Source organism: Nycticebus coucang, chromosome 23, assembly GCF_027406575.1.
Source record: "Nycticebus coucang isolate mNycCou1 chromosome 23, mNycCou1.pri, whole genome shotgun sequence".
Lineage (NCBI taxonomy): Eukaryota > Metazoa > Chordata > Mammalia > Primates > Lorisidae > Nycticebus > Nycticebus coucang.
The window spans coordinates 1,764,072-1,785,829 of record NC_069802.1 but is presented as its reverse complement, the minus strand read 5'-3'; the positions used below and the strand labels follow the sequence as shown (position 1 = coordinate 1,785,829).

Sequence of the window (21,758 nt, the reverse complement as noted above, 5' to 3'; positions counted from 1 at the left end):
TTCCTGGCAGCGGCCAGCTTTCCCTTACAGCAGGGTCCTCTGGCAGCGCCAGTGGACTCAGCAGCTAGGGTTGCAAATAGGTGTTTGGGATTAAAGCATGTTTTGTTTTGTTTTGTTTTTTAATCTGAATATCTTACTGTATATATGGGATTTTTGCATTAATCTGCCATTCCTTTCCCCTAAGGATTTTGTAAGCCAGTCTAAGACTGTGGAATGTTAACTTTATGATTCAATATCTCTGCCTTCCCTCAGCACCAGGGAGGTGATTTGCCTCTAAGTTCACGTTAGTTTATTCATTACCAGCCTTGGGTATTGTCATTTCACTGCCCACCCTTCCTTCCTTCCCTTCCTTCCTTCCTTCCTTCCTTCCTTCCTTCCATCTTTTCCTAATCTTTAAGGTTTTAATTGCTAAGAAAATCCCTATCTTCTTAACAGGCTCCTACATAGAGAGAGACGTGACCTCTGCCATCATGGAGGATGATGAGTTGGCCCTGGACCTGGAAGACCTCCTGAGCTTTTCTTACCAGGTGGCAAAGGGCATGGCTTTCCTCGCCTCCAAGAACGTAAGTGGGAGTGATTCCAGGAATGGAGCCCTTCAGAGCCGTAGTTAGAGTGCAGAGTGTCATTTTGAAGTGTGGTGACCAAGAGCAGAAGAAATTTAGTTTCTTCATGTTTCATCTGCTGTCTCTTTGGAATTCCTGTTCTAATTTATAAGCCTTAAAATGCAAGCCTGTCTAAATGAGCTTTCTATGCATATTTTTTTATATGTAGTGAATTCATTGAAAACTTTTGGCTTTTAGTATATGTAGGCTATGCTCCTAGAAGACAGAAGAGAATCATTTGTCAGCAAAAGCTGTGGGTACCTTATGGTTGCCATGCTTGGTGAAATGTGAAGTCAGACCCCAAATATTATAATAAGGCTTATGAGGTATCGGTGAATAAAGGGTCAGAGAAAATAATAAACGTTCAGGAACAGGGTGGGGATGGGATGAGAAGGATGAAGCCAAACTGAGGAGGACGGGGCTGTGAAAGGGCTAGAGCAATTCCCTAGGAAACAGGACTCACCAAATAGGACGAGGTTTCAGATCCTCCCCTTAAATGCCATTGGTGACATTTCCAAACAATTACAAACTAAGAGAGAATATAGGGTGGCTGAAATAAAGACCCTCTTCCTTGCATCCTTGGGAGATGTCAAGTTGAAGTTGCAAAGACTCTTTGAAAGGACATTCAAAGAGATGCATGCAAAATGAATTTTCAGTTTAAAAAATATGACTATTTCTGAAGTATTTTCCTATGAATGAAAGCAGTCCTGACATGAAAAAAGCATTTATTAGAATTGGTTCTGAAAGTGATTATGGTAATTATGGTCCTGATTATGTGAAACAAAATGTGAACATCATTCAAGGCATAATTTGGATTTTTATTTTTGGCATACCAAGTACTTTCATGTAAAACAAAAGTATTGGATTTTTATAACATAGGCAGCACTCTAGTATTAAAAAGTAGTTTTTACTATTTAAAAGTTCAAATGGATTTAAACGGTTTTCTTTTCTCCTCTAACCTAATAGTGTATTCACAGAGACTTGGCAGCCAGAAATATCCTGCTTACTCACGGTCGAATCACAAAGATTTGTGATTTTGGTCTAGCCAGAGACATCAAGAATGATTCTAATTACGTGGTGAAAGGAAATGTGAGTACCCATCCTCTGCTTAACAGTCCTGTAAAGGACTTTTATTTTTATTTATTTTTTAAAGAGAGTCAGGGCCTTCCTCTGTCCCCAGGCTGGCATGCATCACAGCTCGCTGCAACCTTAACTGAAGGATTTTTAGTTTCATCTTTTGATAAAAATTATTGCCTGTGATTTTCATCATGTAAATCTTATCTTGAGATATCATACATTTTAGCAGTCAAATTAAGTGTACTTTAGCAAAATTTGCATGGTATGCTGAACATTATTACAACTAACATTCAATGATAGAATTCCTAATTCTAATTGTGTGATTATGGGGCATGCAAAGGAAACAGAAATAGCCTTAATTTTCATTATAGTCTGAGAATAGCAATGAACTTGATTTTGTTCAAGGGTAAGAAATGTGGACCTGAAGGTCACAGCAGGAGGATTTTTTTTAGATTGGCATTTATATGAAAAGGATTAAAATCTAAGATCATGTTTTAAGTTAGCTATATAGAATGTTGGATCTCGTAATGAATGGAGAGCTAGTAAATAGATTTATAAATAGTAACAATTGGTTTGTAGAACATGGTGAATGTTTTTTCAGAATGCTTTCATTTTATTGCCAATTTTTATTATATCCTCCAATTTTTATTATACCCATGCCCTAGAATACAATGTATTTCTATTTTTAAAGTTGGAGGAAGTAAGCAGCCGTTTATTTTGGTGATTTTTATCAGCGATGACACAGGTCAAACCAGAGCCCATGATTTCCAGAGCAGCAGCTATTTGGTATGAAAAAAATCATACCATCCTGTACATTCCTCTCTGCCTGTTCTCTTAGGTCCATTTCTACAGTCCAGATTTATTGTTAAAGGTGGATTTTTATGTCCCTTAGGGTAATGTGGTATTTTCTCCCTCATCACTACGTCATCTCTAGGGGTAGGCTGTATTCCGCTTGGTTCTGTAGAAGTGTTCTCGGTTTATCTCCTGACCAAAACATGCATTCTGGGAAGACTCCCGAGGTTAGACATCAGGAGTGTCGATAAAACAATCTCTTTCCATCCCTGGACAATTTTGGAAGGAAGAATGACCAGTGGCTCATTATCCAGGTCTCCAAATGTGGACAGAAGGGCAAGAGGAAGAGGATAGCAGATTCAGAGCCAGACCCGACGCGTTCCCATGTGGTCAAGAATTATCCAAGACATGAGCTTGGTGTTGGATAATTTTCTCCACTTGGGAATAACAGTGTCATCTGCCTCAAAGTCATTCTGAGGATTAAATCAGTTAACTACGTAAAGTGCTTAGAATTGTGCCAGGCATACACTCTTACTATTCCCTGTAGGTAAATAATGGTGACCCTGGTTATGGGTTAAGCCACAGTTTCTTAATAGCTTGTTCTGGGTTAGCTTAGTTGGGACTGACAGGAGAGGCGAGGCCCCACCGGGCTGCCCATCAGACACTGCAGCTGAAGTCAGTTGAACTGACCAATCACAGACATTGCTTTCACCAAACTAGGGCGTAAAGAAAATTTATGGGACAAGTTAAAAACAAGGAAACTCATATGGTATGCCCCCAAATTTACCGTTGTAGTCATCTGAAAAATCTGTGTTGGGTCAAGTGTTCTTAAAGTTCTTCCATTTCACGTCAATCTTGGTCATTTTTATGCCGTGGCCTCTTCCATCCAGGGGAGCCTGTGGAGCCCTTGCCAGCATACTGTTTTACATGCCTAAAGTAAAATGCACAGAATTACCAAGAAAAGCAATTACATTGAAGTAGTTATCAAAATGTTAAGTAAATATGTGATATGTCAATACATGTATTTATTACACACAGTAACAAGTTCTAGCTGTGGTTATAAACACTACTGTGTTTTTAATGTGGTGTTGAATGTGAATATTGATATCCCTGTAAGCACTGGAACAGGATATGGGGATATCTGTGATTACTGTTGGTGTCAAAGTTACAGGTACTGCTAATACTACCTGGTTTATTGCCCTTGTTTGTAATTCAAGGAAATGCCAGACTTCATTTAGAAGTTGGTGAAAATAAGCATGTAATTTTTTCCTCTTTAAATTCACAGGCCCCTGAATGCAAGATGCCCTGGGATCTCAGGTTAAGAGCCCTGACAGCAGCTTATCACAGTACCCAGAAAAGGATGTCGGAAACCTTTTTTATAAAAACTGGCTAAAATAACTTTTAGACTAGGGAAAAAAAAAAAAAAAAAAACCTGTTTTCCCAGTTTCCAATCCTAAATGGATTAAGAGAAGGCTTGATTTAGCTTTTTACGGTAGATTATAAGATGCAGGAAACCAGAGTATATGTAAGAGGAATAGTCATGGAAAGTTTAGCTCAATTTTAGTGGAAAGCATTCTGGTCAAGCAAGTGGCTCAGCTGCTGAATTCAAGCTCTGACTCTGTAGGGACACCAGCTGAGAACAGGCATTGTCTTCACAAGCCCCTCTTGCTAATGGAGCACTTGCTTTTATGCTGGGGGTGGGTTTCATGAGATTGGGAGTGTTAATTTGGTTTTACAGAAGAAGATATGGAGCCTTAATATTTAAGTAACCTTCCCAGCATATAAGTGAGGGATAGTTTTGACTACCTGACTCCAGCTGGCTGCAAAGGAGGCTGGAAAATATGGTCCTGGATGTGGGGGGCCATGTTTCTATCATTAAGGAAAAAGAAGGGATAGTTTCGGTTGCCTGTGACAGAAAACTCAAAAGAAAAAAGTGTTTAGGGGTAGCAGGCCAGGGTTGATGCAGACTACAGAGGTTCTCTGAAATGCCCAGGACCATTTTTCCTTGGACCACCTTTATGGTTCAGGATAACCACCACCTGGACAGCCAGTACATCACATCAGCAGACAAGGACGGCAGAGGGCATGTGCCAGCTATATTTTTAAGGATGTTTTCCTGAAGCTGCCTTACAGCGCTTACAACTTAGTGGCCAAAACTGAGTCACATGACTCCAGCTGGCTGCAAAGGAGGCTGGGAAATGTAGTCCTGGCTTGGGAGGCCATGTTTTTATCATTAAGGAAGAAGGGCGTCTAACAAATCTCTGCATCTCTCAAGGTCAGGGGTGGAACCAGAGTTCAGACCAATGTCTGGCTGTCTGGATGTCTGTGCTCTTAATCACCATGCTATATTGACTCTGTGTCCCAATGTTTAAAACAAGGATAATGTAATTGTGAGTCACCTGTTATGAGGTGGTTGGGATCATCTGAGATTGTGTATGTTAAAGGTCTTTGCGAGATGGTGCTCAAGTTCCCACCCCACCTTTCAGCAGGAGCAAATCTGTAAGAATCTTTAGTATATAGGGGTTTTCTCTGAGCTTCTTAACTAACACTTTTAAATTTGTTTTGCTTCCATTACAGGCTCGTCTGCCTGTGAAGTGGATGGCACCTGAGAGCATTTTCAACTGTGTGTACACATTTGAAAGTGATGTCTGGTCCTATGGGATTTTTCTGTGGGAGCTGTTTTCTTTAGGTAAAACGATCCTTGCCAAAGACTCCTTCATGTGCCTTCCTAATGTTTTATTAACATCCTGCTTGGTTGTGATTAACGCTGATTTGCAAACCGTTTGTGCCTCAGGAAGCAGCCCTTACCCTGGAATGCCAGTCGATTCTAAGTTCTACAAGATGATCAAGGAAGGCTTCCGAATGCTCAGCCCTGAGCACGCACCTGCTGAAATGTAAGGGCCAAGACGTTTTTCCTCTAGATCACATTTCCCCTTTTATTTTGGTTTTTAAAGACAGAAACCCAGATGTTGAGGGTTTTCACCAGCACAGTTTGAAAATGTCACTTGGTTCCTTTTTATTTTTGTAGTTTATTTTCATAATGTCTTGTCATCCAAAACAAACTTTTGGCAACGTTTCATACACGTGGTATTGTGTTTTGTGCACGTGTCATTCCGTATGCCCGTTGTGGAGCCTGAAATTACTGTGGATGTTGTTGCATGGTGCACGTCTGACCACAGGCTGAAGGCATTGGGGAAGGACTGTAAATGGCCCTCATTTTGCAGGTATGACATCATGAAGACTTGCTGGGATGCTGATCCTCTAAAAAGGCCAACATTCAAGCAGATCGTTCAGCTGATAGAGAAGCAGATTTCAGATAGCACCAGTCATGTGAGTGTGGTTCTGTCTGTCCCAGGTGTGTCTTCCTTTGCAGGTTTTAGGGGTAAGGACTAACCTCCCTACCCCTTCTCTCTGTGGCTTAGGTTATAAATTCAGCTTCTGGTGGGGAAAGTAAAGCCGTGGAAACCAGTTCTTTCTCCTCAGCCTCCCTGTTCTGAGCCAAAGAAGGATGTGAGAAGAGGAGGGGGAAGGGCTTTGTACTCAGAAGTGTGGAAAAGTTTCCATAAGGATTTGCCATGTTCCGTCCCACCCCAAATACTGGTCATGGGATGGCATGCTCTCCCTCTCATGTGTCTGGGCCATTCATCCCCTGAGGGGTGAAGTAACATGAACTCTAGAAGAAAAGCATAGAAAAGACAGCTTGTTACTGCAGTAAAATAAGCCTTCTGATCAAACAAGCATAGCCAGACAATGGCAGATAGCTGTCATGCCCGCAAGCCACAGAGAAAGAGGAGCTGTTTGAAGTTGGGAAGATCCCTCCCCGTGATTTGGGGATGGGGAATGAAAATTTAAATCCATTTTTTTCCTCTTCTGCTTTTAAGGAAGAATTAGTGATCCTTACTTTGACTCCGTTTTTATTCTGGGCTGTGTGCTTGGAGCTATCTTTTCTGGTAACACACCACTGATATTTTTGGGATAAAGTTTGTTTTTCTGGGTGTCAAAACATATTTCAACTTAAAAATTCAGTTGCTTTAATTCTTGACAGGAGATTCCTGGAAGGACTGTGGGTTTCTTAGCAGATTACATCGGCTGTTGAGTTGTAGTTGGCTATAGAGATTTCATAAACCTTTTTAATAGGTTAGAAGTGCTTATTCCCAGATGTGTCCTATTAGAAGAGCTAAGCCTACACATTTTGCCACCACTTCTTGTGTAAAGTGATTTCCTTGGGAGAAATGGGGGGGGGGGTTATTTGTTTTGTCATATGATTTGAGTTTGGGCCACAGTTCTCATAAACCGCCTCTTTCTTCTTTAAGAGTCTTTATCAGTAACAGGAGAACCTCTGTAAGATGAGCACCCAAGATGAGCACTGTAACAATTGGGTCAACATAGGGAATTAGACCTATTGTACTTACATGTACATGTGGTGCGTGTCCAGTATGTGACAATTAGGTCACTGAAGGAGGTGGTCAGTATAAAGAGATAGTGGTCAACTATGGAGGCTCTGTTGTGTTTGCGATTTTGATGCTGTAAGTGTGTCCTTTGCTGCCCTCTTCATTGTAGGGACTGGTGCATTGACTGTGTACATATTTTCTGCAGATTTACTCCAACTTAGCAAACTGCAACCCCAACCCTGAGCACCCCGTGGTGGACCATTCCGTGAGGATCAACTCCGTCGGCAGCACTGCCTCCTCCTCCCAGCCCCTGCTCGTGCATGAAGACATCTGAGCAGGAATGTTGGGGTCCCCGGTGCAGGAATGACCCCTGTTTCTCAGCTTCCTTGGTGGTTCTTTTGTTTTCTTTTGACTTGCACCCTACTCCAGGGTAGTGGCACCCACTGTAATCCTGTCTTTCTAAGCACACTTTAGTGGCCGGTGACTTTTTTCATCAGCCACCATTCTATTGCAAAGGTTCGAAATGTACATATTCCCAATAGCAAAGTAGCTCCTACTATAACAAGGAAAAAAGAAATATTCTGATTTGGAAAAAGAGAGGGATGGATGGGCTGAATGTCCAGAATTCTTTCCGAGGATTTTCTGATTTCTGTTCAGAGTATATGGTTGATCGTTAATCTGAGTAAGTGATAGTAGTCTCATTGGCCTTGAACCATCCAGAGTGATAGGATGATGCAGCATTAGAAGCTAAAACCTAACCCTGGAAAACAATATTATTAGAGCAAAGGACACATGTGAACATCTGAACTTAAGAAATCTAGTATTTCATGCTGGGATTGAGGCAGAGGCCGTGAAAAATCTTTATTCATGCTTACTCCCTAGGCCTGAGCAAAGGCACTTCAGTGCAGACTCCTGCGTGAGCTACTATACTGCTGACCTGGGTTTAAAGTAAGAGTTTGAGGCAGTGCGCTGTGGCTCACGCCGGTAATGCTGGCACTCTGAGAGGCTGAGGTGGGTGAATTGCTTGAGCTCATGAGTTTGAGACCAGCCCGAGCAAGAGTGAGACCCCGTCTCTAAAAATAGCTGGGCATTGTGGCGGATATCTGTAGTCACAGCTACTCTGGAGACTCAGGCAAGAGAATCCCTTTATCCCAAGAATTTGAGGTTGCTGTGAGCTGTGACGCCAAGGCACTCTACCAAGAGTGACAAAGTGATAATAATAAGAGTGACAAAAAATAATAATAAAATTCAAAAAATAAGAGTTTGCTCTTAGGCAGTTAAATTGGAGAGAAGGCCTCCCCAGCCAGCATTTGTATATATATTCTTCTATAAATCGTCCATGTTCATACATTTGAGGGGGCAAACCCACTAGGTTTAGTTATCTGTATACAATCCTAGCATTTCTGTTCACTGTGTGTGCATTAGATTATGAGCCATATAAGTTTAAAGGAAGCAGTTAATACTTTAAGGAAAAAAAATATAACTGCCAAGCACAATCTTAAGAAAATCTCCTCTTTTAGCTGATGAACTTGCTCTGGAGATTCTCCAGAACGAGCCCACCAGCTTCAGAATGGCATTATATTCAATGGATTTGATACTGTCTGGAAAACTTCCTGACTGACTGCATGACTCCTCATGAGTGAGAAGACAGTGCTGTCTTGGCTTGGATTGTTATGTAGCAGGAGATAACATTTAGATTCAGCCTCCTTTACAGGCATGTCCTGGACACCAGGCCAGTATCTATATAAGAGAGAGAGAGTGTGTGGTGTGTGTGTGTGTGTGTGCGTGTGTGCGTGCGTGTGCATGCACACAAATGTGTAGACAAGTATTTTGGGAGGTATTCTTGCCCTGAGTCTAAGTGGGTCCTTCAATCCCCAAAGAAGAACTTGGCTTTCATCATCAGTACTGCCCTGTTTTCTCTGCACGCAGCTTCCTGGAGTAACTCACCAAAAGCTCCCATAGAGGCATGCAAGAAGCGAAAGGCTTCCGTCCCTCACTGCAGCCCATCTGCATTTAAGGCACTCTGTTATTTAGACTTAACATACTGTACGCATTTCTTAGACCTTATATAATGCTACTGTACCACTGAGACATGTTTAAATTTTACCCTTTAGAAGTTTAGACTGTAGCCTGGATATTATTCTTGTAGTTTACCTGTTTTTTCCCCTCCACCGCCCAGTATAAAAGGTAAATGTGTACAAGGCAAGCTTTGTGTGTTGTCTTGCAAGATTCAGGTATGTTACCTTCACGGTTCCTCCCACCCCACGTCCTTTAGACCACATTTAGAGAACTGTAGCCATTGTCTGGAAGTAACCATTTGCACTGGAGTTCTGTGCTTTCGCACCTTCCCAAAGTTAACAGGTTTGGGGGTTGTGTTGTCATCTGAGAGACTGTTGCTCTTGCCATACTTCGTCTGAAACTCCCTTTGTGTTTCCGCTGACTTCGATGATAGTGAAAGTGGCTGTGAACTGTAGACGCCTAGGTACTTCAGGGGCACTTCATCAAGAGTTTTGTCTTGGATATTCTTGAAAGTTTATATTTTTATAATTTTTTCTTACATCAGATGTTTCTTTTGCAGTGGCTTAATGTTTGAAATTATTTTGTGGCTTTTTTTGTAAATATTGAAATGTAGCAATAATGTCTTTTGAATATTCCTAAGCCCATGAGTCCTTGAAGATATTTTTTATATATACAGTAACTATATGTGTAAATATTAAATGGCGTAAGTGTAAAGGGTGTTGGTGTTTCATGTGTTCTATTACCCATATGTTGTCCAATTGTTGACAGTTCTGAAGAATTCTAATAAAAATGTAAATATATAAATCAAATGGATTTTTTTTATTATATCAAACTAACAAAATTTAACTTATATTAAAAGCATTCACCTTAAGATTAGAATGTTTTGTACTCAGTTTTCATAAAATATATGCAGGACTATCCAGCACATTATACTTGAAGATTCAACCAACATTTATTAAGAATTTTCTTTCATATGTGCTATGTTTTATCATTTCCTTTTTATAATCTGAGATCTCTTTATATTGAAAAATAGAGGTAGAAGACACTTCGAAAATTACACACAGCTATGATCATTATTAGGGTGCTTCATGTGAAATCACCATTTTTATTGGCAAAATAATAGTCAAATAACAGGAAATCGTGGTCTAACTTAATACAACTGGCATATTTCCATACCTCTTCTAACAGAGATTGTCTAAAAATTAATGTAAGAGTAATTGGCACACCTGCCTTTAGAAGTCCCAAGAAAGTGGTTTGAAGTCCACAGTGAGAGGCTCAGGTGTCATCTCTGTCCTCACTCTGATTTGCTCTGAGCCAGAGCTGAGTTCCCTCTGCTGGTGACGGTGAGGGGCTTTCTGCACATTTACTGGATTCTATCATGTGGGGGAAATGTTCTGCTTGACCAAGCAGCACTGTGCAGGCCTCTGGGAACTGCAGAGGCTAATAGTTCTTAGATCTTGAAACAAAGAACCACCCTAAACCACACGGGTACATAAAGAATGAGCTAGGCACCCACCACACAGGTACATAAAGAATGAGCTAGGCACCCACCACACAGGTACATAAGGAATGAGCTAGGCACCCACCACACAGGTACGTAAGGAATGAGCTAGGCACCCACCACACAGGTACATAAGGAATGAGCTAGGCACCCACCACACAGGTACATAAGGAATGAGCTAGGCACCCACCACAGAGGTACATAAGGAATGAGCTAGGCACCCACCACACAGGTACATAAAGAATGAGCTAGGCACCCACCACACAGGTACATAAAGAATGAGCTAGGCACCCACCACACAGGTACATAAAGAATGAGCTAGGCACCCACCACACAGGTACATAAAGAATGAGCTAGGCACCCACCACACAGGTACATAAAGAATGAGCTAGGCACCCACCACACAGGTACATAAAGAATGAGCTAGGCACCCACCACAGAGGTACATAAGGAATGAGCTAGGCACCCACCACACAGGTACATAAGGAATGAGCTAGGCACCCACCACACAGGTACATAAAAATGAGCTAGGCACCCACCACAGAGGTACATAAGGAATGAGCTAGGCACCCACCACACAGGTACATAAGGAATGAGCTAGGCACCCACCACACAGGTACATAAGGAATGAGCTAGGCACCCACCACACAGGTACATAAGGAATGAGCTAGGCACCCACCACACAGGTACATAAAGAATGAGCTAGGCACCCACCACACAGGTACGTAAAGAATGAGCTAGGCACCCACCACACAGGTACGTAAGGAATGAGCTAGGCACCCACCACACAGGTACGTAAGGAATGAGCTAGGCACCCACCACACAGGTACGTAAGGAATGAGCTAGGCACCCACCACACAGGTACGTAAGGAATGAGCTAGGCACCCACCACACAGGTACGTAAGGAATGAGCTAGGCACCCACCACACAGGTACATAAAGAATGAGCTAGGCACCCACCACAGAGGTACATAAAGAATGAGCTAGGCACCCACCACACAGGTACATAAGGAATGAGCTAGGCACCCACCACACAGGTACATAAAAATGAGCTAGGCACCCACCACACAGGTACATAAGGAATGAGCTAGGCACCCACCACACAGGTACATAAAGATTGAGTTAGGCACCCACCACACAGGTACATAAGGAATGAGCTAGGCACCCACCACACAGGTACATAAGGAATGAGCTAGGCACCCACCACACAGGTACATAAGGAATGAGCTAGGCACCCACCACACAGGTACATAAAGAATGAGTTAGGCACCCACCACGCAGGTACATAAAGAATGAGTTAGGCACCCACCACACAGGTACATAAGGAATGAGCTAGGCACCCACCATACAGTTACATAAGGAATGAGCTAGGCCCGCAGCACCCTCAGTCTTCTCCACCTGTATTGACGTGACATGTCCACCTGAAATAATGTCTCCTGAAAGGAAACAGATGGGGTAAACAGTGACCTGTAATGAAAAGGAATTCTTTTATTTACTTATCTATCTAATTTCCGAGACAGGGTCTCATGCTGTCACCCTGAGTAGAGTGCTGTGGTGTCATAGCTCACAGCAACTTCAAACTCTTGGGCTCAAGTGATTCTCTTGCCTCAGCCTCCCAAGTATCTGGGCGATAGGTGCCTGCTGCAACACCCAGCTAGTTTTTCTGTTTTTAGCAGAGAAGGGGTCAAAGTGTTACCTGAGCTCAAGCAATCTACCCGTGTAAGCCTCCCAAAGTGCTACTTGTGATTACAGGCATGAGCCACCATACCTCGCTAAAAGAATTCTTTAAAACCAGAAGGAAATTGTATGAGCAGGAATGTGTCAATAGTCAGAGACTAACAGACCCACATTTCACTCACATGGCCACCATTACTCGAGGACAAGTCAGCAATGAATGCTAATTGATCACAAAACATGTCATGTTTTCAAATTTTTTTTTTTTGTATGTGTGTGGCGTGTAAAACTTTGAGTTAGAAGCAACTGACAGGCCTGTGTTATAAGCCTAGCAAATTCCTCTCACAGCTCTGCTATTAATAGCAAAGTATCAGGTGCTTGGTGTCCAGACCTTGGTTCAAATGCTGATGCCAGTCCTATCTCAACCTCACAAAACATGTCATGTTTTCAAATTTTTTTTTTTTGTATGTGTGTGGAGTGTAAAACTTTGAGTTAGAAGCAACTGACAGGCCTGTGTTATAAGCCTAGCAAATTCCTCTCACAGCTCTGCTATTAATAGCAAAGTATCAGGTGCTTGGTGTCCAGACCTTGGTTCAAATGCTGATGCCAGTCCTATCTCAGCCTTATACTGCTGTGTGACAGTGGGCAGAACTGCTCTCGAAAGCTCAGTCCATACTACTGTCCACCCCAAAGTACTACCATTAATACAAAGCTGTCAGGAACATCTTGTTCATATACCTAATGTGTAAGTTTTGCTATGGCCAATCAGCCTTTTTAAGTAGGAAGGCAGAGGCCATTGTCTAGCATAACCCACAAAAAATTATACAGTCAAAAATCTGCTTCTAATTGTCTTTCTTACATGCAAACAACATTGTATAAATGTGCTGTGAAACTTGATCTTGCTATAGAGATTTCTACATTTTTATTAAAACTCCACTTTCGAGGCGGGGATTCAAGGCTCTCCATGTGCTTGCTGCAGCCTGCTCTCTGGCTTTTCTTCATTATCATCAGCCTCTGAATGTGCCCCACACTCCCCTCTGCATTCACTCTCAAACTGTATTGCCTCTGCTCTCCAAAAGTCCCCATCTTTTAAGACCAGTGAAATCATCTCAGTGGACATTGTCTCTGAATTTCCACAGCTCTCCCTATTTATGGCTCTTAAAATTGGTTCTGCTTTGCGCTGTCTTAGGTGGCCCCCATGCCCACTGTATCCAGGCTTAAAATCAGTTAACATGTGCCAGAGCCACTGGTTTTACTGTATCATTTATTTGTATGGATATAAAATTGTCCAGACACTGAAGTTAAATTGCTCAAGAAGTTGCAAGAGTTGAGACTCACCAGAGTTCAGTTGGTAGTAACAGAGCGAGGCAGGATTCGCACCCAGATCTGAGTCTCTATTCTCATCCTGATACTTCGTTGATAGCAAATGCCTGAGCACCACCCCCTCTCCTTCGGAGCCAAGATACTTTGGAAGTCTCAGGAGGCCCACACAGGTCAACTGGAGTCAGCCCGAGCAGAGAGGCGCCTGCTACCCTTAAATTATTACCACGTTTCCATTTCCTGAGGTGCAGGTGCTCTTCCTCTCACAGCCCTGAAGCTGCTGGGGTGCTTCATGAGTGGCTAATTAACAATTTTTGAACAAATAACTAAACATTCCATCAGCACTGGGAATGAAGGAGCGCCATCTGGGAGGAAATGGTCCAGGAAAGACAGGAAGTAGAAGACAGAACTTTTATCCAGAGTAGGACCTAAAAAGGTAGCTTGCTTTTACACTAGGGGGTGGGGCTTTGGGGAGAAGGAAAAGGGGAACTGGGAACGTTCCACTGGACAGTCGTACTGAGGCCTACAGCTGCTTTGTGAGAACAAGGAGGAGAGAAGTAAAGAAAAGGAGGGTTTGGGTAGATGGGGAAGGGCAGAGAGGAAGGGAAAGTGGCAGGAGCTCTCTTCCTTATTCAGAAATGGAGATAGGGGCTGAAGCTGCCAAGAAGTCCCTGGGTTTGAGGTTCAGAAACTGACGGTTGAGGAGGACCACACCACCCAGACTTGACCTTGGAGGTCAGCAGCGCCAGTACCCGCATGGGGAAAGCCCCACTAGAGAGGGTTTGGGACTAGCTGGTCAGCCTTCCAGCGAACCTTTATAAGGGAAAGGGAATGGTCTGCTAGTCCAGCTGTCAGCAGGGTTGTTTCCTTCTGAGGCTTGGGAGGATCTATCCCCTGTGTCTTCTAGCTGCCAGTGGTTTAGTGGCAATCTCTAGCATTCCTTGGCTTCTAGATCTCTGCCTTCATCTTCACATGGTGCTCTTGCGTGTGTCTGTGTCCTCCACCTTTCTCTGCCTTCATCTTCACATGGTGCTCTTGTGTGTGTGTCTGTGTCCACATTCCTTTCATGAGGACACTTGGCACATTAGATCAGGGGCCCACCCTATTCCAGTATAACCTTGTTTTATCCAATTACATCTGCAAAGATTTATTTCTGATAAGGTCACATGTTGATTTACTAGAGGTTATGGATATGACTTCAACATATGAATTTGAGAGGGACACGATTCATCCCATAATGGAAGAGTTGCAAAAAACTATTTGATTATAGCCAGTGACCTGGTCCTCACTAGAGTAATGAAATTGGATTTCTAACAATCCTTAAATTATCTTCAAAATGCCCATTACAGAGCACTCTCTTTCTTCTTCTATTATCTAGAGCAGTGTCCAGAACAGTACTTGGTCCATAGTTGATATTCAATACTTGTTGAACAAGTGAGGCATTATGCAACCCTCCTCTTTGAAACTTGACTCCCTGCCTGCCCTCCCTGGCCCTATTCTTTATCTTCCATGATAACCCCTTTAAAAGTTGGAGTTCCAGGCTTAAACACTGTTGGTTGGCCTGCAAATAGTACAACCTCTGTGGAAAACAGCATGGAGATGCCCCAAAGAAGTAAAAGTAGATGTACCATTTGATCCAGCAATACCACTCCTGGGTATCTATCCAAAGGTAAGAAAGTCATTTTATTGAAAAGACACCTGCACTTGAATATTAATTGCAGCATAATTCACAATTGCAAAGATGTGGAATCAACCCAGTGCCCATCAATTCATAACTGGATCAACAAAATATGGTATTTGGAATATTATGGAATACTACTCAGCCATGAAGAAAGATGACTTAAGGCCTTTTGCAACAATTTGGATGGAACTGGAGATCATTATACTAAATGAAGTATCTAAAGTATGGGAAAACAAACACCTACATGTGCTTGTTATTAAATTGGAATAAACCAATGAGCACACATGTGCACAGAGGTAAGTAAAACTCAGTGGAAACTAAGCAGGTGAGAGGGAGGAGGAGGGGATGGGTGAAAACCTACCTAACAGGTACAGTGCACACTGTCCAGGTGGTGGGCACGTGTATAACCTTGACTCAGGCATGACAAAATTAATTCATGTAACAAAAAAAATTTGTACCACCATATTATTTTGAAATAAAAAACGGAGTTCTAGGGTTTGTTCCTTTGTTTTCTTTCAGCAGACATGCTCTCCCTAACCTCTGGTCTCTGTCATCTAATCTCTGGGATGTGGCTTTCACCCGCCAATGAATAATTTCCAACTCTATCTCTGGCTTTGACATTTGTCCCCTTGATTAAACTAGGATAAAATAAAGGACTTCCAGTTAAATTTAAATTTCAACTTTTATTACGAGTATGTGTCCTATAGTATTTACAACATATGAATCCTAAAAATTTATTGTTTATGTGAAGTTCAAATTTAACTTGGTGCCCTATATTTTGTTTGGTAAATCTGATAATCTTTGTCTAGATTTTTGAGCCTCTTGAAGTTAATGACTACACTTAATTGCTAGATATTCAAGGTCTAGCACATGGACGAAATGCAGTTTCAGTGATAGTAAAATCAGGTAAGGTGTATGGGTGGCAAATGCCTTAGTTTTTGCTATCTAAACTATAATTTCACCTTCTTTTTTTTTTTTTTTTTTCAGTTTTTGGCTGGGGCTGGGTTTGAACCTGCCACCTCTGGCATATGGGGCTGGCACTCTACTCTATTGAGCCACAGATGCTGCCCCACCTTAATGTTTTAAAAATATTATTATTGGAGATTGGATTAAAGATGGCGACTGAGTAACAGCTTCCCTGCCACTGGGAACAGCAAGTCTGGGGAGACAAGACTCCAGGCATCTCTGGCTGGTGGGATCTGCCTATAATCATCCCTTTGAGGATACAGGGAGCCAGAAAGGGACTTCTGGACCCCAAGAGGAGGACAAAAACAGTGGAAAACAGGCGAGTGGTTGCGTGTGTTCAATCGACATAATCACACCAGCAATCGTAAGTACAAGCAGCAGTGAGACTGCAAACTGGAAAGGCCTTACCTGTGAACTGTTTCGGTGTTCTTGGACTTGGCAATCAGTTGAACTGCCTTGGGGAGAGCTTGAGCAGGAGTGAGGATAACTTTGGGCATTGTCTGGGGCCCCAGACTGAGCCACAGAGCTGGGCGCAGGAAGCCATTGTGAAAGAACTGCCCTAGCAAGCTCTGCCCTCAGGGTCTCAGAGCAAGGATTGGGCACGTCAAAGTAACCTACTGACTGAGCAGCTTAAAGGAGGGACTGAGCTGCCTTACAGCCTTAATCCTTAGGGGCAGAGTGAGACAGTTTTGGCACACTGGAGCCTTGGGCTGTTGCCCTGGGTAGAGTGCCATGATGTCACAGCTCATAGCAACCTCAAACTCCTGGGCTTGGTGCCACCCAGACCTCCATAAGAGCTGGGCAGCGACCCCTGACCGGTGACCCGCACCCACCGGGCCTCCGCATTCCCTGACCAGGAACTGTGAGAGCCACGCAACCCTGCCTCCTGCCTCCTGTGTCCTCCCAGCTTCCACACTAGCCCGTTCATCTGGACAGGGACTTTGGTAGCTGCGTGTCCTTTGGAGCCCTCCCTGCCTCTGCGCAGAGCTCTTCTCAGGGCCAGAGACTGCGGAGCCTTGGGCTCTCTGTGCCAAAGTCACTGAGTGACTGGCACTCCCAGAACCGTGCGCACCACCCCCAGCCCTGCTGCTGGGTCCGGGTGTGTCACGAACGGGAGCTGCTTCCACAACCAGAACTCCCTAGTTAGAGCAGCCCCAGAGGAACTACACAGGGTCACTCTCTACAAAGATCCAGCAATAATAGAGTGATCCCGCTGGGGTCTAATCTTGGAGAGACACCTCCCCAAATCTGAGGACAGCCAGAGGCAATGGTGATAAACAATCATGAGGCGAAATCAACAGAAAAACTCTGGCAATATGAACAATCAGAGTAGATCAACTCCCCCAAGGATCAATGGGGCAGAAACAGCACAAGACCCCATGCACAAACAAATAGCTGAGATGTCAGAAATTGAATTCAGGATCTGGATAGCAAATAAGATTGAATTAGAATTCCAAAAGTTATCTCAAGAATTCAACAGATTCAAAGACCAAATGACCAAAGATTTCGACACATTGAGACAAGAAGTTGCATCCCTCAAAGATCTGAGAAACACAGTAGAATCCCTCAGCAACAGAATGGAGCAAGCAGAAGAAAGGATTTCTGACATTGAAGACAAAGCTTTCGAACGCTCCCAAACCCTCAAAGAAGAAGAGAAATGGAGAGCAAAAACAGACCACTCTCTCAGAGAGCTCTCGGATAATTTGAAGAAAACCAATATTCGTCTTATAGGGATCCCCGAAAGTGACGAAGTGGCTTCACAAGGCACAGAGTCTCTTCTCCATGAAATTATGAAGGAGAACTTTCCAGACATGCCAAGAGATTCCGAAATTCAGATAGCAGACAGTTTCAGAACTCCAGCATGACTCAACCCAAATGAGACATCCCCCAGACACATCATAATCAATTTCACTAAAGTTAATATGAAGGAGAAAATTCTGAAAGCAGCCAGACGAAAGAAAACCATTACTTACACGGGGAAGAATATCAGAATAACTGCAGATCTCTCTGCTGAAACCTTTCAAGCTAGAAGAGGATGGTCATCGACTTTTAATCTCCTAAAACAAAATAACTTTCAACCCAGGATCCTGTACCTAGCTAAACTGAGCTTCATTTATGACGGAGAAATTAAATACTTCAACGACATTCACATGTTGAAGAAATTTGCCACAACTAAACCAGCTCTCCAGGACATTCTTAGACCTATCCTCCATAAAGACCAGCTTAATTCTCCACCACAAAAGTAAACCCACTCAAAAAATTTTTGATCAAATTCCAACTTCCACAGTCGCAAAAGGATTAAAAATGTCCACTGGTCTCTCGAAAGGCTTATCAATACTCTCGATTAATGTGAATGGTTTAAATTGTCCTCTAAAGAGGCATAGGTTGGCAGACTGGATACAAAAACTCAAGCCAGATATCTGCTGCATCCAAGAATCGCATCTTACATTAAAAGACAGATATAGACTCAAGGTGAAGGGATGGTCATCTATATTCCACGCAAATGGAAAGCAGAAAAAAGCAGGTGTTACAATCCTGTTCACAGATGCAACAGGCTTTAAACCAAACAAAATAAGGATGGACACTTCATATTTGTTAAAGGTAATACTCAATATGATGAGATCTCAATTATTAATATTTATGCACCCAACCACAACACACCTCAATTTATAAGAGAAACTCTAACAGACATGAGCAACTCGATTTCCTCCACTTCCATAGTAGTTGGAGATTTTAACACCCCTTTAGCAGTCCTGGATAGATCCTCCAAAAAGAAGCTAAGCAAAGAAGTTTTAGGTTTAAACTCAACCATTCAACATCTGGACTTAAGAGACATCCACAGAACATTTCGTCCCCCCAAAACTGAATACACATTCTTCTCATCAGCCCATGGAACATACTCCAAAATCAACCACATCCTAGGCCACAAATCTAACCTCAGCAAATTTAAAAAAATAGAAATTATTCCTTGCATCTTCTTAGACCATCATGGAATAAAAGTTGAACTAAATAACAGCAGGAACCTGCATACCCATACAAAAACATGGAAGCTAAGCAACCTTATGCTGAAGGATACATGGGTTATAGATGAGATTAAGAAGGAAATCACCATATTTTTGGAACAAAACAACAATCAAGACATGAATTACCAGAACCTCTGGGATACTGCAAAGGCAGTCCTAAGAGGGAAATTTATAGCACTGCAAGCCTTCCTCAAGAAAACGGAAAGAGAGGAAGTTAATAACTTAATGGAACATCTCAAGCAACTGGAGAAAGAAGAACACTTCACCCTCAAACTCAGCAGAAGAAAAGAAATAACCAAAATCAGAGCAGAATTAAATGAAATTGAAAACAAAAGAATTATACAACGGATCAATAAATCCAAAAGCTGTTTTTATGAAAAGATCAATAAAATAGATAAACCTTTGGCCAACCTAACCAGGAAAAAAAAGAGTAAAATCTTTAATTTCATCAATCAGAAATGGTAATGATGAAATAACAACAGACCCCTCAGAAATTCAAAAAATCCTTAACAAATATTACAAGAAACTCTACTCTCACAAATATGAAAATCTGAAAGAAATCGACCAATACCTAGAAGCACACCACCTACCAAGACTTAGCCAGAACGAAGTGGAAATGTTGAACAGGCCTATATCAAGTTCTGAAATATCATCAACTATACAAAATCTCCCTAAAAACAAAAGCCCAGGACCAGATGGCTTTACGTCAGAATTCTACCAAACATTTAAAGATGAACTAGTACTTATACTACTAAACCTCTTCCAAAATATAGAAAAAGAAGGAATATTAACCAGCACATTCTACGAAGCAAACATCACCTTGATCCCCAAACCAGGGAAAGACCCAACAAGAAAAGAAAATTATAGACCAATATCACTAATGAATATAGATGCTAAAATACTCAATAAGATCCTAACAAACAGAATCCAACAACACATCAAAAAAAAATTATACACTATGACCAAATCTGATTTATCCCAGGGTCTCAAAGCTGGTTCAATATACATAAACCTATAAATGTAATTTAACACATAAACAAACTTAAAAATAAAGACCATGTGATTCTTTCAATTGATGCAGAAAAAGCTTTTGATAATATCCAGCATCCCTTCATGATCAGAGCACTTAAGAAAATTGGTATAGAAGGGACATTTCTTAAACTAATAGAGGCCACCTACAGCAAACCCACAGCCAATATCGTATTGAATGGAGTTAAATTGAAATCATTTCCACTTAGATCAGGAACCAGGTAAGGTTGCCCATTGTCTCCATTGCTCTTTAACATTGTAATGGAAGTTTTAGCCATTGCAATTAGGGAAGAAAAGGCGATCAAGGGTATCCACATAGGGTCAGAAGAGATCAAACTTTCATTCTTCGCAGATGATATGATCATATATCTGGAAAACACTAGGGATTCTACTACAAAACTTTTAGAAGTGATCAAGGAATATAGCAATGTCTCAGGCTACAAAATCAACACCCATAAATCTGTAGCCTTTATATATACCAACAATAACCAAGCAGAACAAACAGTCAAGGACTCTATTCCTTTCACAGTAGTGTCCAAGAAGATGGAATATTTGGGAATATACCTAACAAAGGACGTGAAAGATCTCTACAAAGAGAACTATGAAACTCTAAGAAAAGAAATAGCTGAAGATGTTAACAGATGGAAAAACATACTATGCTCATGGCTGGGAAGAATCAACATTGTTAAAATGTCCATACTGCCCAAAGCAATATATAATTTTAATGCAATTCCTATTAAAGCTCCATTGTCATACTTTAAAGATCTTGAAAAAATAATACTTTGTTTTATATGGAATCAGAAAAAAACCTCAATAGCCAAAACATTACTGAGCAATAAAAACAAAGCAGGAGGAATCACGCTACCAGACCTGAGACTGTACTATAAATCCATAGTGATCAAAACAGCATGGTACTGGCACAAAAGCAGAGAAGTAGATGTCTGGAACAGAAGAGAGAACCAAGAGATGGATCCAGCTACTTACCGTTATTTGATCTTTGACAAGCCAATTAAAAACATTCAGTGGGGAAAAGATTCCCTATTTAACAAATGGTGCTGGGTAAACTGGTTGGCAACCTGTAGAAGATTGAAACTGGACCCACACCTTTCGCCATTAACTAAGATAGACTCTCACTGGATAAAAGATTTAAACTTAAGACATGAAACTATAAAAATACTTGAAGAAAGTGCAGGGAAAACTCTTGAAGGAGTCGGCCTGGGTGAATATTTTATGAGGAGGACTCCCCAGGCAATTGAAGCAGTATCAAAAATACACTACTGGGACCTGATCAAACTAAAAAGTTTCTGCACAGCCAAGAACATAGTGAGTAAAGCAAGCAGATAGCCCTCAGAATGGGAGAAAATATTTGCAGGTTATACCTCCAATAAAGGTCTAATACCCAGAATCCACAGAGAACTCAAATCTATTAGCAAGAAAAGAACACATGACCCCATTTCAGGGTGGGCAAGGGACTTAAAGAGAAACTTCTCTAAAGAAGACCAACACAAAATCTACAAACACATGAAAAAAAGCTCATCATCCTTAATCATCAGAGAAATGCAAATCAAAACTACTCTGAGAATATCACCTAACCCCAGTAAGAGTAGCCCACATAACAAAATCCCAAAACCAGAAATGTTGGCGTGGATGTGGAGGAAAGGGCACACTTCTACACTGCTGGTGG

General features: G+C 41.8%; 1 protein-coding gene across 2 annotated transcripts in view; it reads left to right on the top strand.

Moving 5' to 3' along the window:
* Nucleotides 1–9,690, top strand: part of KIT (KIT proto-oncogene, receptor tyrosine kinase) — a 96,113-nt gene extending 86,423 nt beyond the window's left edge. For both annotated transcript variants that reach the window (XM_053577921.1, XM_053577920.1), the window contains exons 16-21: nt 436–563; nt 1,569–1,691; nt 5,049–5,160; nt 5,266–5,365; nt 5,696–5,801; nt 7,068–9,690. In XM_053577921.1, the coding sequence (XP_053433896.1) occupies nt 436–563; nt 1,569–1,691; nt 5,049–5,160; nt 5,266–5,365; nt 5,696–5,801; nt 7,068–7,196 (698 nt within the window). In that variant the 3' untranslated portion in view covers nt 7,197–9,690. The remainder of the gene's footprint in view (nt 1–435; nt 564–1,568; nt 1,692–5,048; nt 5,161–5,265; nt 5,366–5,695; nt 5,802–7,067) is intronic.
* Nucleotides 9,691–21,758: the final 12,068 nt, after the last annotated feature.